The 18,079-nt window shown below is 35.2% G+C and overlaps 1 protein-coding gene across 1 annotated transcript; it reads right to left on the minus strand.

Annotated features, from left to right (window-relative positions):
- Positions 1–10,518: 10,518 nt before the first annotated feature.
- Positions 10,519–18,030, minus strand: LOC136281315 (uncharacterized). The gene is made up of 6 exons (XM_066167773.1): positions 17,888–18,030; positions 16,089–16,151; positions 14,721–14,814; positions 13,549–13,582; positions 12,696–12,766; positions 10,519–11,862 (listed from the first exon to the last, which is right to left on the minus strand). Exons 3-6 carry the CDS (start codon positions 14,791–14,793, stop codon positions 11,669–11,671), a joined length of 372 nt encoding a protein of 123 aa, XP_066023870.1. The 5' UTR covers positions 14,794–14,814; positions 16,089–16,151; positions 17,888–18,030; the 3' UTR covers positions 10,519–11,668.
- Positions 18,031–18,079: the final 49 nt, after the last annotated feature.

Raw genomic sequence — 18,079 nt, forward strand, 5'->3', positions numbered from 1 at the left:
TACAAGGTCACGATATCTTGCACCACAGTCCTATCATTACAAGACCCTCCTACAATTTGGGAGGAAAAACAACAAAACATGCGTAATGTTATGCAAGTCGAGGTTCATACATTGGATGTTTTTCGATCATAGCATATTATAAAAATCCTATTCGGATTTTCTTTAACTGAGAAATTGAAACTTGCGACCGGTATCTGCACTTAATTACAAGCAGATGTATTGAAAATGAAGAAGATGCGACTAATGGGTACATCTCTCGACAGCGTCGCATAATCAGCATTCCAGCATAAATAAATTTTACCTTGTTTTATACAGACTGTCTTTTTATCGCAGAATTGAAACTTGCAACCCGCATTCAGAAGTGATGGTCACATCCTCTGGACCAAAATTAATGCACAATGAATAAGACTCTTAGAGAGCCTTAACGAGAGACTCGAATAAATGATATAGTGCCTGAGTTTTCTTTTCATCCATCGAAATCAAGGACGATTGAACGACACAACGAGACGCACTTCCCTTTGGGTAGTAAAAATAGGCCTCTAAGGGCTATTCACCCACTTCCCCCTTTTCCAAACTAACGCTCCAAAGAAAATAAGGCTGAGAAGTGCTTGAATGGATGACTGTATAAATTATTAAAGATTAATTTGATTTTATTGGGGTCAATAATCACCAAGTAATTAAAAACTACATCCTCCCTGCATGTAAGATGGATTCCGATCTCAGCTTTTTATAGTGGGGGCTGATGGGTCTATCAAGACTAATGTATCAAGCAATAATACAAATCTGTGACTTTAACGACACAGTCTAATTATTATAAAGCCTTGAATGTCACTAATTGTCCCTGAAATTATCTGTTTACGTTCTATTGTCTTCCTTTTAAAATGTCAGCAGGATTAAAACTAAGAAGAATAGTCCTTACTTTTTACTTTACATATATTTTAGTTTAATATTGGGGACATATGAAACAGGTCTATAAAAAGTCAGAAGACAAACTATGTGCCTCCACTTATGAAAGTTAAGTACAGGAACTGTGTATGCCAGAAATTTCTTATTTTTTAATGTTCTAATATCCTAACAAAGTCATATTCTACAAGAACCGATGTCTTCTTGTCCTTTTTTTACATAAAGAAACCTAAGGTAGCATTACGAATAATAATATGGCTCAAAACTAATTGAAACTTGTTAGTTTTTTTTTTAATTTTTAAGCACTGAGAACAACTGAGTGCTTTACACATTGTAAAGCTGGAAAAGTGAGATAACATCTCTTCGCAAGAAGGTTCAACTTGAATGTTAGAATAAATTTGTGACTTGCATAAGTTAAATTCGACCTGACCAGTTGTCTTATTTTGTGTTGCTTCATTGATGGTCTATTGTTTATTTTTCTTTACCTAACAAACGTATACTTTATGGCAGATTTAAAATCAAGCGCAACAAGAAGAAACTTTCTCCTCTGAAGGCATTCTTTACAAACAGAAGAAAGAGTCCGAACTTACAGGTAGTACAGCTTGGTATTGTTACTGAATATGCCTGATGGTAATTCCTTCAACTGATTGTTGCTTATATTCCTGCCAAGAATAGATAGAGGGTGGTATTTCACGATGTATTCAACAATTACGTTGAATTGAAGGGTTATCCGGTAATGCTGTATTTCCTTGCATGTTATGATATGATAACTATCTTGCCCTGTGCGAGATGGATCTTAGGCATTCTTTACAAAAAGAAGAAAGGGTCCTAACTTACAGGAGGGACAGCTTGGTATTGTTACTGAATATGCCTGATGGTAATTCCTTCAACTGGTTGTTGCTAATATCCCTGCCGAGAATTGGTAGAGGGTGGTGTTCATTACCATGTATTCGATAATTACATTAAATCAAAGGGTGCATCCGGTAATGCTGTACTTTCGTGTGAGCTTTGATAGGGGGGCTCAAACAAATCTATGTAATCATTTCTTTTCTAACCAGAACTGTAAGTGAGCTCGATCCATTTTCACGTTAGGTATTTTTTCTTTATTTTTAGAGACTGGGCCTTAATTCTTAGATTTGGGAGCTCTATGTAAACCCAGAGCCTGAAGGAGGGGGAGGGGGCATTGGTTAAATACCCATTAACACTAAAAAAGCAGGGGTGGGGGGGATTTCGCAATCTCTAGCGGTGAGGCTCCCCAAATTAAGAAGAATTTATCGGGTAATTATTATTGTCCGGGTGAAAGTGGTGCTTCGAAGGATTGTGTTCGGAACCAATTCCAACGTTTCGATAAGTCCAGCGGAGGTTATCCTAATGGTCGAGTAAAGAAATATTGTCAGTCGACAACTATCCTTCGCAGGACTACCCCCATCCGGACGATCAGGCCACAAGACCACACGTCAGTCCGTGTCATTGACACAGTGACTGAAATAATGAGTTCAGGTACACTTCAGGTGTTCATGTAAAGGTTGGGCGAAGCTAGTCATGATTTTTGGGAGCTAGAAAGACTCAACATTACAACCGCAGATTACTCGGGGAGGAGTCCTTTAGTTCACTGTTACTCAAATTCCTATCAAGAATCATTACAAACGTGTCTGACACAAATAACAAATAGTCTTGGCTTACAGCCACTCCAGCTGGGTATAATTACTGAAGATTCCTTGGGGTAAGTCCCTCAGCTTGTTGTTTCTTAAGTGCCTATCAAGATAACGTTAGAACGTGTAAAGTACATGCTGAATACAACCGTTACGATATGTGTGCTGCAACCGTTGTTGAAATCGAGAGTTAAGACTTAAAATGAGTTTAGATTCTTCGTTAGCGTGGCTTGACAGCTAATTACACTCTTTGATCAACCCGATAAAGCAAATCCTTCATTTCCCACTTTGTTATTAAACTACACGCTGTGTTTATAACTGTTTAATTACACTCACAATTTTGACAAAGCAGGCGGAAATTTCCATGCAATTGAATTAAAGCTTTTTCCACGGCAATTCACACTAACGATAGTTTGGTGGAGGACGTCACATTCGCAAGAGCCTGGGCACTCTAAAATGAGGCAAGAAATGATTGGCCGTTAAAATTCGTCAACAAAGGCTTCAAATTTGTAAGACTTAAGTCAGTTGTTTGGGCAACGAAGAATATTTCACTTTGATAGAACATTACTGTAAAATCACAATTACCAAGATTAAACGAACACTTCAGAGTTACGATGTAAATTAACTGATCATGAGTCAAAGATGAAAACTGGATTGAAAACACGAACTTCAGGTACACTCTATGCAGGCGCCAAAATCGACAAACTGGTAAAGTAACTTCACTTGGAATAGAAACAAGTTTACGCGTACAAATGTGAATTTTCTTTGGTTATCATCATATACGCCTTCCCCTTCACCAGATAACTATCATACCAATAATTAACATTCAAACCTAAAAACAGCATACAAATTAAATTAAAGGGATATAGAAAGATCACTTTTGAAAGGTCAAATAAGATCCAACCACCAAAGTAGCTTAAACGTTTTTGGGGTGGTTAGAATTTTGAGCAAATGAAAAAGTACAGGTTTAGATAATACAATTATACAAAGTACTGATATACCTCAACAAAACAATAATACCTCACCTTCAATTCTGAGGCTGATGTTTCTTCTTAATACCTCTCCATCTCTTCTTACCTCGCAGCTGTAATTTACGTTGTCTTCTGAAGTTACTTGAAGCTGAAATGTTATGCTGGTACTATTTTGAACAGTGACACCATCTTTTCTCCATACAATGTATGGAGCTGGCGCACCTTTTACTGGGCACCACAGTTTAGAGGTTCTGTTCAAAAATACATACTGCGTATTTGTAGCTTGATCCAACGTAGGATTGACTATATTAGATTTCAAAGAAAAAAGGAAAAAAATTGTTGGAATTATTATGGTGTATGTATGCAGAAAACCTTAGAAACAGTTCGGGAGGATAATTCGTATACATGCACATCAAAAAATATTATAACTCTGACACAATTCAGTGTTCAGGCCAAAGTAACATACGGATTCTATTTGTATCCTTCCCCTTTCTTTGTCTCCGCCTGTCTGTCTGTGGATTTAAGGATACGGTAGACCTTCGAGTGCCAACTTGCCTGTTTCATTGATGGATCTGGCGGTATAGAGTACGTCGAAGTTATAGAGATCTGTCCGGATAAATTTCAACCACATGTATCGTCCACTGGATCTCACTACTCCAGTTCCGTAATCTCCACAGAATTCACCAAGAAGATTGGTTGACTGACTACTGCCATCACGAATTTCAAGATTAAATCCCCCTAGACATAGTAGTGGAAAGCCGCTGCGTATTGTAAAGTTTAGTTCCACATAATTTCCCCGTGAAACTGAGAAAAATTTTTTCCCGTCAAACTCCTGGACTCGTTTCCAATCTTGTGCACGTGCTTGCTTATCATGCTCAATCAAACCTGCAATAACTGCAACGAGTCAATTAGTCTGGTTGCAACAAAAACAGTTGATAGTTATTATGAAGAAATTATAAATGATACATTAAGACCAAGAAAAAAGACAGTGGCTTGCAAAAAAAGCTGAGCTCTGTCTTGCGAGCACAATTACTCCATTTATTGAATTTTAGACCATTAAACAAATCCTAAATAAAAATATACTTTACTTTATTTTATACTCCGCGCAGGAGAGAGTGAAGTAATACCACAAATCGACTTCTGCTCCAGCTGGGACAAAACGAATGATGATTTCAAACATTCGAGTTAAATTAAATCTTAAAAAAATCCATTTATTACCCCGCAGAGGTTATCCTAGCTTGACAGAAACAAAACAAACAAAAGCTAAATGAAGAAATAAGCACAGACATTGTGTGAAGTAACTAGCTCGATAACACAACATAAATTGTCGGTCAGGGCTAGGGCTCACCAAGCTTGGAGTATAGCCACTGCACCAAAGAGTCTCCGATTCCAAATGGAAAAAGTGCCAGCGATTTAGAATTAAGACCGTTAATCTAGTTTCCTTGTGAAAAAAAGTGTATCGAGGATAGAGAAAAGTTGGTTTATCACTGGTTTTCAAATTCATTTTATTGGAACTATTTCATTGAATTTTAATTTGAGTTAATTTTGTTGAACTTGAAAGAGATTGAAATCTCATAAAAATTAGTGCACCAGCAAAATATGCAAGAGATCCTTATTTCAACCTCAGATGAGACAATCTTGACGTCTTGGACAATTTGTAACAAAGAAAGCGCCCATTTCACATGCACAGTTTTTAAACCTAAAAGTTGCATGATACATTCTTTCAGCAGATGCCGTCTTCGTTCATCCTCTAACTCTTCAGTACCCTCCTTCGTCGAATATCCCACTCATTATCTCTGTTTCCTTCCCAGTGGCGCCCACCCCACCCATGGAGCCTCCCCTCCTTCATAATTAGAAAAAAAGAATGAGAAAGCTTAAAATTTTTAGATAATGGTTGTAAACAGCCAAGGCGCTTACAGAAAACAAGGATGAAACTCCACTTGGCCATTGAAGATACCATCACAATGTTGTGTGCTCTAGAAGTAAAGTTCATATGCTTAATTTTTCCTTATTCACTGTAAGCTTACATCAAGCCAACAGATATTTGTAAACAAAATACATGTAGACACAATGAAATGCAATAATTGTATTCAAATAGAAAATTATGTTTATGTATGCTTTTATCTTCGACGAAATTGATTGACATTTTCTTTTCTATAGACCATTACTTCACCTGAGTTTTGGAAATCATTGCTAGTGTGAGAGCCAACTCTAGAAAAAAGTGTATTGAAAAGAAGCCGAATCTCTTGTTCGGTCCATTACGTAGTTTGGGACCAGGATTGAAAACAACAAGATCATTTATTATACGGTTTATTCTGGATAGTCCATAAATGATGAATCTTGTTTTTCTCGACAACTATTTCCTGAAAAAAACATGTTGATATGTTTAGAGAGTTAACTCTTTTTTAAATCTGAAATTGAGGTAATGTACTTTGGTTACTGAGGCTGATGTCATCTAATATCAGCATAAAAAAATATTAATTCTTGGAACCCTTATGACTGATGGATGACTTTTCTGCATTCAGAATCTAAATAGAAATTGAATTCGAATGCTTTCTTTTTTTAAGCTTTAAATATTTCATGGTAAAGGAGAAAAAAGTCCCTGTCTATGGTCAGCAAAAGCCAACAAGAAAGATTAATAAACCGGTTGTAAAATCTTTTGTTGGACTAAGAATTCCAAAATAGGAACACGAAATAAAAAGAAAAAATAATTGAAAGAGCAGCTTTGTGAATATAAGTTTTTGTCTTGTTTTGACGCGTGGAGTGATATATGTATCTAAGGAAGCTGTAGGATTAGGCTTTGCATTGCATGCTGGGTTAAAGGTCGGCCATCTTGAATAAACCTCGTGCTAGCTTGTGTTTACTCGGAATCTCCTTTCTTCTTCGTCTGATACTACAGAAGCCATATGTATTCACCTTATAAGAAAGCAATTTTTATATTAACTTCATCTATATAGAGTCGGCAATTTTCGAATAAAAATCGCTATTTCCTTTTTATTTTGATCATAGACAGGTAGTAAAATAATCCTTTATTCACTGTAATTACTAAAAATATTTACAAAATAATGATAAAATCTATAAAAATCGAAAAATACATGAAAATGTCAAATAAAAATTTAAGAACAACTAACGAATACACGCTTCGTTTACGTTTACTTCTTGAACTTTGAATAAGAAGATAATTGGAAAAAAAAGTAATAATAGTAATGTGAAGAATATTAAAAGTTTTAATCCTAAAAAATCTTGGTAGTTCGCTATCGATTCCAAAGCCCCTACTAATCCTAAATGTGAGGAATAGTAAAAGGTAGTAAAAGCTTGTTCCACTTTGATTCCCTATCACTATTCTTGTCTTTTTTAAAAAAAAAATGACCTCACATACACGTACAAAATTTTGTAGAGGGGATAATTATTCTTCCTTTCCTTCCTTAGCCAAAATATCTTGGAAAAGAGTCCATTCAAAGTATCTCGATAAGTTCATATTATCAGGTTTAAATTACGCAGTCCATCAACATGCACCCGAAATGAATCAGTCTCTCAATTCTCGCTTACAGACTACTTAACAATCCAATAAAATAAGAAATAGGAATTCCAATGTCATCACAGAGCTTAGTTATAATTCAGTTACGAGATGAGTCATTGATAAACTTATTGCTAATTCATGGCGACCGATAAAAATATTCCATACTATATTTGGCGCTTTTCATCCTCTAAACATGAAATATAAAGGTGATTTTTATTCTTTTGGAAAAGCTGAACAAAATCCCGACCGCTGCGCAAAGTAAATATTATGTTCATGCATTTTTAATGTAAGGAAGAAAGAATGTACAGATTTTTTGGAATTTTCCTTCCCACAAAGAAAGTGCTTCTCGTTTCCCTTGGGGTGTTCTCCAACCTCTTCGGCAAGAATACTGATGACGCATTTAGAGTTTTGGAGGAAATAAATTGAAATCCACGCGCTGTAAATAGTTATCCTTTTATCCGTCACTCAACTGATAATTTTACAAGCTTCCTACTTCCTGTTTGTGCTCTGATGTCATTTGAATTTTTCATTTGATCGAGTTGATCGTTTTCCAAAATTCTCAACACCATTTTTCTTCACAATATAACGATGTTGGTAGAGGGAAATGAGATTTCGATGAATTGAATGAAGTGCTTTCATGAATTGATTCAAGTTTTAATCATTTTGTCGTGTACTGGTTTTAACAGGGCGTAAAATGCACATCTAGAGCATAACTCACAGATACTATGGTTATAAACTGAAAGGGATCGAGTTGATTTTGCAGTGGAAAAAGATTTTAGACATATTAGAAACTATATTGCGGTAAAGCACGTAGCATATTCATCAACAGGATCGACATCTGTACTGACTGTGTACATGTAGTTATCTTGCAATAAAAAAGAAAGGCTCACCACCTTTAGATAAAAAGAGCTCGTAATAGAATAACTAGGTCCTTCATTGTTTTAAAATTTATCTTAAATTCGAAAACCGTCACTATTCGTTCTTTTTGGCAAAAGAACGGCTATTGCTATTTAAACAACAGATGTTTCAATATCTGTATAAATATACTAGTTATATTTTGCATAATTTATGGCGCGAACGTCGCGAGAAACTATTTAAAAGACAGGTTTAGTGTTTTTTAATCTTTAGATGAAGAAAAGCCGCAGAAATGTTAGGTTTGCGATTTTGTGGTTTAACAGGTCTCGTTCTTATCAAAGTAAATCTGTTCAATATCGTCATATATTGAAGATAGAAGGAGAAATTGCGCTTTTATCACTCTACTGCAAAAATTGGTAGACAGTGCATCATCAAAGAACTGACAGAAAAAAGATCTGTAGGCGTCGCGCGCTTTCTATACCACGTAAAAGGATAATTATTTCAGCAATTTTTCAATTTCTCATCAGGACAGATTTTGAACAAGGCTTCTAGAAAGACTCCACAAAATCGAAGAGTTGTAAATTTTTTTTAAGATTATGTCCGTTACTCTGTGAATATAACTGTTTATCGTTCACAAACTGACTTCTTCCTGTCTTTTTTCTCATATGCCATTTGACTTTCAAATTAACGTTTGATTAACTTACAAGGAATATGTTTCCCTTTCAGTAAAACTCGCATCTCTATTGTAAAATACCACTACATAACATACATTCTTGTTTATTATTTCGGGGATAATACTACTATTTGTGTTTTTCGAAGAATTAAGACTCTTTTCTACGTCGATCAATTAGTTAATTAATATGTTTAACTTTTTTCGTGTCCTTTGTTGCTCAAAAAAGGCGGAAAATGCACCTAACAATAACATAAAAATCACAAAAATGGAGAAAAAGAAACTAAAATGACCGAATTACAGAACTTCAGAAGCTAGAATAGTTTAAGATAAATATTGTGGTAACAAACAGAAAAAAATAATTTCATCGAAAGGATCGCCATCTGTCAACATCTAGAAAGCTTATTTCCTATCAACAAAAAACATCTCTCTACTTTCAAATCTAACTTTTGTACCGTATAGTGAGCGAGAGAGATGAATTAAACTATTATGAAACAAGAACAGAAAGAAACGAAGCGCTTATGTTTAGTACCTGAATGTTGATTGTCCCTTTACTCTTGTCGAGAACGATTTCTTTATAATTAATGATTAATGTTATAAATTGTCACACAATGTAACGAAATACTGGACTGATTGTAACGCGAATAGGAAGATTTCGTGACATGATATTTCACAACGTTGTAAACAAAGTTCAGCACTGATTTGCATGCGTACAGTGAACTAAATAAGGGAAAGAAAAGTGTAATTGTGAAATTGCAACTAAAATAGGGTATATTACAGTACTTTGGGATTGGGAATTTACTGAACTCGTGATTGTGGGAAAATTACTTTATTTCGCAACTAGAACTGTAAAACGAAGTAGCACTGAATTGTAAGAGAGATTGGTATTAGATCGTTAGAGTGTTAGTATGTTCAGATTGTCAGGAGTGATGGAAGAAAATAAACGCGTTTAGAAAACAAAGAAGTATACAGTCCTCTTGATTCCGCGACAACTCTGAAAGAATCTGATCGCGTTTATCCGCATAAGCAGAAGATAATTAATTCACACAAGGGTAAAGGGTTTTACAGCTGTTTTAACTGTTGTTTTTAACAAATTAAGTTTTAAATAGACAAAAATTTCCATCACGTAATTTTCTAAGTCCACGTCTACCTCAAAAGAGGAACTGAAATAAGGTATATTCGTTTTTTTTTTCTTTTCCCTTTTCTCTTTGAGCAGTTTTAATAACTTATTTATATAATGTTGCAATGAACTGAATAAACTGACTAAATTATATGACTAACGTTACTCTTCATCGGCAACCAACGCTTTTATTATTTTATAACAGTATTTGACTTTCGAATCCAAATTATGCCAAATGTTTTACCCTTAATACATTTTTTTTTTATTTTCATGAACACTGACTTACTTTTTTGAACCGAGAATCCAAAACTACGGATCTCATCTCAAAAGCATTTTCATTTTCTTCTTTCATCAACTTCTCGAAAACGAAACTTATTTCCGCGATATAATGTCCCTGGATTGAAAATGACCCGTCAGTGGAAAGATAAATATGTTATTTACCGACTGGGAGGTTCTTAGAGTTTAAATCTCCGTTAGAGGGCAGGATTTTTTTAAGTTTTCACCACAAGGACCTTCCTCAGCCGGTTGATAGTTTACCATCACTTTCTCTTTTTTTCTCAGTTCGTGAAGGGGGGGAATTTTACAATTTTGTGATCTGATCGGTTCTAGGAGCGGGCAGTCCCGCTTCTTCCCTTACCGCCCAACCCCCCCCCCCCCCTCCTCTCACACACCCACACACGCTCACAGCGGGTGATATCCGTCAGGTGATGAGTTGTGTTATATGAAGATATCCATTTTTCGCCAGCGGGGGACAGCGTGTTTAAAGCCTTTCTCATAGATCACTACTACTAGGGTTGACCTTACAAATGACTTATGTAAAGTTTTGCTCCTCAAATCATTTTCGTTGTTTGCGTAAAATTGGTTTCCAAACAAATTTGTTATCGCAAATATATCATTGATTGGGTTATAACTCTTGACACGCGGTCTAAACACCATAGGTATTTTTCACTCCTTTGCAAAATGACTTGGAGAGGTATTTATTGGCATTTTAATTAATAATTCTCACGTTCAGTCATTTAATGCCTGGATTCTCCTAATTTTTTCGGTGAACAAAATTTAAGCACAGTTATGAGTTCTTCTAAACTAAACTTTCGGTAAGTTCTTTCAATTCGGGCTTCCACATCAGAAACCGAAAGAATTCAGTGAGTGAAAGCTGAATTAAATGCCCTCGTTTCTTGTAAAGTTATCTCTTCAGTTAACCATGGGAAGAGAGATAACATGAAGAAGCGCCATTACGGCGAACAAACGAACAAATTCTATTAACCGTGACATTCCACGTCATTTCGTGAATAACATTACCATTAAGTAATCGTTAATAGCAGCGGATAATACTTTCCGATAGATAATTTGACTGGTTCTTAAGAAAATGTAGAGCAATCTTCGCTGTCTAAAGTAAGTGTGAAGTGTCAAAAGCAAGCCAAGTTCGCTTTGGGTTTGCTTTACTGCGCTCTGTGATTGGTCCAGAAAACTTGCACCATCCTCTCAACCAATCAAATCTAAATTAAAAGCTGGTCGCGAATTGGTCAGTCGCGTTTGCCCGCGCTTCAGGCAACGTACTTTAACCCTTTAACTCCCTTAAGTGATTACCAAGTAACTTCTCCCTCTAGTATCCATACATTATACAGCAAACAGGTAATGAGAACACTCAGACTTATCAGGTACAATTTATTTCCTTGATTGAACACCTAATTCTCTTAATCAATTAACAAGGAAATGTGTAGTAGCTAGAGGGGAGAATTGACAATCAGATCTTGGGAGTTAAAGGGTTAATTGTCACTTTTCTCAATCACTAACCGAGTTCTGGTTTCTACGCTGATTGCTCCAGAGTGGTCAACGAACTTCAAGCGTTGGAACGTTGCGCATGGAAAGTTTCCCAAATTAGGGTACAAAATCGTGTCATAGTCAACTGATGCCGAGTAAGAGGCATACTGTGATATCATTTACGAATAACCTCAAATAAAAAGGTTCACAGTTTTATTACTTCCTTTTATTTTTCTTGCTCGACTTTGTTTCAGGCTTTGCAGATTTCTTAGATGTCTTTCTATACAGATAGTACAAAATCACTCCAGCCAGGAGCGGCCAAAATCCTATTTGCAGCAGTAACTTTGGATCGAACAGCGACTTCCTCTTAATGGACATGAGCTCGGTGGTAAAAATTAGTACAGAGTCGGCTATGTGTGAATAGAGCAAAAATTAGAAAATGTTAGGATTTGCTGTTTATTCAGTAACGTAGAATGATATTAATATCATGATTAGCAGAAAGATTTCTTTATAACCCCATACTATTCTAAGACAAATCAAAGTTGTAGTGCTAAAGGCAAAATATTGTTTCTGCCATTATTTTCTTTCTCCATAAACTATCTGTATAATGAAGAATGGGGCTCTGCAGAAATCTTGCAAAGAGAGCAAAAAGGAAAGGCTTCTTAACCATTCCCATCTGTGTTATAACAAGAAATTCAAAAGAAATTTTTTTCCTATTTGGCTATTACCACATATCCAACAGATATCTTGTTCATGATTGGTCAATGACTCATGCCCAATAAAATAGGTTATAGATTGCAACACAAGATTTACATATTACATGTGCTCAGAATTAAAGACAAACAAAAAATGCTAAGTTCTAAATATTTCAAAAAACTTTAAACTTGGTTGAAATGTCATAATTATTTTATCAAATTGCCATTACAAAGAAAATATGAGCATTTTCCAACTTGTTGGAAATTTCTTATTTTAAGTAATGTGTGCTGAGGACAAACAAAGAGATTTGAAAAATGAATTTTTTTGATAATATAGTAAATCAGAAACTCATACGAACCAATTCTGCATTTAATATAATTATATTATTGAAATGTTTTGGTCATCCAAGTTCAATTAAGAAAACTTCCCAAATATCACCTGTGTCATAAATTAGGACTTGCGCTTGCGTTCAGACCATTTTCTGTACTTATACATGTAGGCCCCCTTAGTTCCTCCATGGTCATTGTTACAATCAATATTTACTTACAAGGAATAACATTCTGAATTCCACGAGCTCCATACCCTAGGTGAGGAGGGATGATCAATTTTCTTTTTTCACTGCAAAAGAGAAAAAGCAGAATCATAGTCTATTGAAAAATATCAGCCTGAGCACCGCTTCTGTAAACTTGTTTGAGGGAGCCACAAAAATGATCAACCAAAAGGGTTTTTAACTTATTTGTAGAGAATAAACAATGCGAAAAGGGGGATGGGAAAGGCAGTTAAGACAGTAAGGGGCTTTGAAGTCCAGAGGGAGTTTTACTTTTAAGTAACTCTTAAAAGAGTTGCCATGCCAATGTTGTTGTCAGTTATGCTTGCAAATAGCTTATTTCAAATGAATAGAACTTGGAAAATAGTATAAATCCATGGGCACAATTTTTTGCACCCCAACTTGTCACTTAGAAGTAAAATTTTAAGCAGGTATTTTTTTTTCAGTTGAGGAAATCCTGCTAAGCTAAGCCCCACTTTAGAAGAAGTACCCTCCTCGATAGCACTAATTGCTGATTACAAAAATCTGCTCATGATGAAAATATTTGACCTTGTTGTTGTTTTTTATCATATACTGTAGTATGTATAGATGGTATATTTGGACCCAACATATTGACCAGCTCCCAGTTGGCTTGTTAGCTCAGTTGGTGGAGTGCTACACCAGAGGCGCAGAGGTCATGGGTTCAAATCCCATACGGGCCTGAAATTTTTTTCAGGTCCTATTTTTAACTACTCGTTTCAGTAGTGTTCTCAGCTGCGAGGATCTCTTACATTTGTTTCTTCACCACAGTGCAAATAAATGAATTTCACATATCTAAAATCATTATACATACTGTAGTATTTCTAAAACTTACCCTATGCACATTCCTTTTATACCCATCTCCCAACCTGTAAAAAAAAATTACAGAAATAGGTGAAAAAGTTAAGGTGGCTATTACTTGTAAAGTGGTGAACTTTCTGTCACTGCGGTTCACATAAAATCACAATTCGGGAAATCTTAACAACTCTAAAAGGGCTTTAACTGGGAGCTTTTAAAAAAAGTATTACCAACCAGGCAAAAGAAGAACTCATGTTGGAAGTCATTATTATTCATCACCTGGATGGTTTATTTGGACCCAACATATTGACCAGCTCCCAGTTGGCTTGTTAGCTCAGTTGGTAGAGCACTGCACTGGTATCACAGAGGTCATGGGTTCAAATCCCATACAGGCCTGAATTTTTCTCAGGTCCCATTTTCAACTACTAGTTCAGTAGTGTTCTTAGCTGCAAGGATCTCCTAAATCTGTTTCTTCATCACAGTGCAAATATATGAATTTCATATATCTAAAATCACTATACAGTAATTATTTCTTTTGGTTTTTATTTTCAATGATGCTCAGTCTACATTAGATATCACAAAAGGTAACCTCATATAATCAAATTCACCAGAACACTTGACTGAGGACAGTGGTTCCTTTCTAGTCTAGCTTTTAATGTTTCCTCCTTATAATTTTTATACGTCACTATGTATGTATACATGACCAACAAAATGTCACACAGTTGTAAGTAAAACTTTAGTAGCTAAATAATTCACATATTGTGAGTCAAGAGAATATTTCATTTACGTGAAATGAAGAATTGGGATATCTTCGCATCTCTAAAATGGTTTTAACTAAGAGCTTTTAAAAAATAATCAGAAACCAGATAGTAAAAGAAGTCAAAATATTGCAATTAACCAAGTTTAATTTTATGGTTTCACTTCAAGTTTCTATGTGATTGGTCATGCAAGAACACTTGCTCCATATTCTCAACAAATCAGATTTTAAAAAAAAAACCAATTGCCAGTCAAATGCTCACTTGAGTGTTCTCATGCTTTATATATTGCTGCTAAACTGTGTTCTCATCAGCTCATGATTTTAAATTTTTTATTTTTTTTGCTATAGAGCGCAGTTGACTGATAACTTTGGCTTAATGGCTTTATGAATCCAAAACTAAATCACCCTCAGATAGCATTGCAAAATAATCAACAAGGCCTGGAGCGAGTTACCTTTTATAACTTTCCCTTTTCCCAACTGGAACTCAAGTGGCTCCCTTCCTTTTGCCAGGGATGAGTCAAACATTTGTCCATTTTCCAGTGTACCCTAAAAGAGTTTATTGTCAAATTAAGGAAATTCAAACATTTGTGATAGCCACATCTTTAATAAGAATTGAGAAGAGGTTTTTACTTTTTGTTGTTGTTTACTTTGTGTTGTTGTTGTTGTTTTTTTAATTTCATTTTGGCAGTTTATTTTTGTCTTTTTGTTTAGACAGTCTAATTTCAAATGATAATAGAAAGCTAAAGGGAGAGGATGCCAAAATCTATTTATTAATAACAGCTTGGCACCCAGGTGATTAAAACAATTTTGGTTCAAATTTCGGTATCCGGTTAGATCGCTCCATGGTTAGATCGCTCCAAGTCAGATCGCTCCATACCGCAGTCAGATCGCTCCACTCGAAAGTTAGTTCGCTCCATCAAATAAGTTATTTCGCTCCATACATAAGTTACTTCGCTCCATGTAGAAACCTAATACACTAACTTACTTCTGATCTACTTCTGATGATGTGTATTGCGTCTTGCGATCGGTTGAACTACCGATGTTGGAACAAGTGTTTCAGTGTGTAATGAACGTAGAAAACTAATAACCTAACTTACTTCTGATCTTTGTAGTTTATAGTTGATGATGTTGCTTGCGATCAAGTTGCTGAAATATAAAGTGATCGACGATTCGTTCACTTGAACCCACCAAAGCGAATTACCAATGATGAAATAAGTGTTTCAGTGTGTAATAAATGATGAAATTTCCCTTATCCTTCTGTCTTTTATCAACCTTCCACGTTAGTTTTCTTCATGGAGCGAAGTAACTTATGTATGGAGCGAAGTAACTTATTTGATGGAACGAACTAACTTGCGAGTGGAGCGATCTGACTTCGGTATGGAGCGATCTGACTTGGAGCGATCTAACCATGGAGCGATCTAACCGTAAACCCAAATTTCCAGTGTACCCTTCAAGAGTGTATTGTCAAATTAAGGAAATTAAAACATTTGTGATAGCCACATCTTGAATAAGAATTGAGATCAGGTTTTTACTTTTTGTTGTTGTTTACTTTTTGTTGTTGTTGTTGTTGTTTTTATTTTGGCAGTTATTTTTGTCTTTTTGTTTAGGCAGTCTAATTTAAAATGATAACAGAAAGCTAAAGGGAGAGGATGCCAAATTCTATTTATTGATAACATGTTGGCACCCAAGTGATTAAAACAATTTTGGTTCAAATTTCTGGCTTGAAAAATGTAAGGATGTGAGAACATCCTTTCCTTAGGAATTCACTGTAATGCTTTCAAGTAAGAAGCAGACAACATGAAAGTCATATATGTACATACTGTATAGTGAACAGACACAATGTCGCCATTATCTGCTTTGTCCTCACAGGTAGCAGGCTTGTACTGGAATAGAAAGATCATATGATTTTATATAGAATACTTCATGAAAAGTCTGTCCATATGGTAATTATGCACAAGTCAGCAGTTAAAATATTCAAGGACTGAGATTTCTGATATAAAACCAAACAAGTATACAGACAGATAATGATCACATATTTACTAGCTCTACTAGAAGCTTCTAAACTGAAAAAGAATTAAAAACTCCAAATTTCATCTAGTAGATTAATTAGTCTTCATTTTTGCATTCTTTCCTGATTAGTGTGCAAATTTCTATAATTTAAGAAATTAAATAACTGCATTCTGTGCAAACCCTAGAGGGAATTTAAGTTAATTAATTTGATTTTGCCCCCTCACTTAATTATATTTACAATACTCATCTAATTTAACACAATTTACTTGATTATGTCCATTGCCCACCACTTTCCAAATTTGGCAGTAAAATAGTTCATTGAAAAGAACACCAAAAGCCATCACAAAGCAGAGGATATTCAGATTACTGTGCAGACCATCTTTTCTAATGCTAAAAGTATATAGTGGCCCAAGCTTTTTTTTGTTTACAACTATTTTGAGAATATTCTTAACAAAATTGTTGTGTCACTCATATTCTACTGAGTTTCAACAACATACTTTGAATGAAAATTCTAGTAAATGTTTTAATGAGACTGTAGGAATTTCCCTTCTCAACTCCATTTTGTTTGTCTTAATTCAACAATATATACACAGTCAGGTATTTGAACTACTCTTCAGAAATGCACAAATCATACTTTTTCTCTAATATATATTACAATTAAAATCTTGTGCTTATTGGATTGGTACATGTATTAATACAATTCATTGTTACATTGTATGAGTTACATTGTATGAATCACATGTGAACCAGTTGCACCCATCTATTGAAGAACAGTCTACAGATTTCTAATAAGATCTATGCTTTTAAGTCCTTACAAATTATATTTCATGTAAACTAGAAGATCAAAGCCATGGTATTAACCTAATCACTGCTGCCAGGAGACGAAATTTGTAATAAATTATTAATTTCTAGCATCACTTTAGACCACCTGTCGTGACACTCCTTCTCAAATAGCCCAGACTATTACATGTAGTGTGCATGTATTTGAACAAAAAAAGCAAAAATGTTGATAGTTATTTGATTTTCCACTTTTTTTCCATGAGGAGCGCTTGAAAAAATATTATTTTGAATATCGATGAAACAAATACCGCGATAAAGGACAAAAAAAAAAATAGCGCGTGATATTTTAGTATCTTTCGCCCGCGAAGGACTAATGTCGTTCACATTGGTACCACAGAAGTGTTATCAACTGGCATACACAATACATATCAACAGTTTAATCGATATTCCAACAACAACCTTTACCTTAGCCTCTTTTGGCTAACAAACGAATATGGATTTTTTTTCAGTATAACATATTTTGCTATAAAGTCCACCCAAAGTCCTCCCGTACGTACCGTACGTATGCAAAGTTTAAAAACTTAAGCTTCTAATTTTCTCGACTGCATAACAAAATCCGCGCGGGTAGGTTATCGCGACAAATTTCGTGAATTTTCCCTCAAATAATACCAATTTCACAGACTTTATAAATGCTCGCTTTTTTTTTCTTCGAAGAAAGATAAAATCCAAATTCAAAATTGCAGAAATTAGCACCCGATCGATCACAAAGAAATACTACCAGTAATTTAAGCGCAAGAAGCTTGTCTGAGATTTTAATCTCTTCACATACCTCAACAATAGTTTATAGATCCTTTTTCTTTTTGGCTTCAGCAGCATACCCACATGAAAAAAAAGAGTACCACAGAACAACAATCTTAAGTTGTTCTTCATTGGAGATCATTATCCAACTTACGCGATCTATGAGTGAAATGGAATGTAGGCCGTAATCTAATCGTGGCAAGCGGAGGCAGGCGCACTCTTC

Source organism: Pocillopora verrucosa, chromosome 5, assembly GCF_036669915.1.
Source record: "Pocillopora verrucosa isolate sample1 chromosome 5, ASM3666991v2, whole genome shotgun sequence".
NCBI classification, from domain to species: Eukaryota; Metazoa; Cnidaria; class Anthozoa; order Scleractinia; family Pocilloporidae; genus Pocillopora; species Pocillopora verrucosa.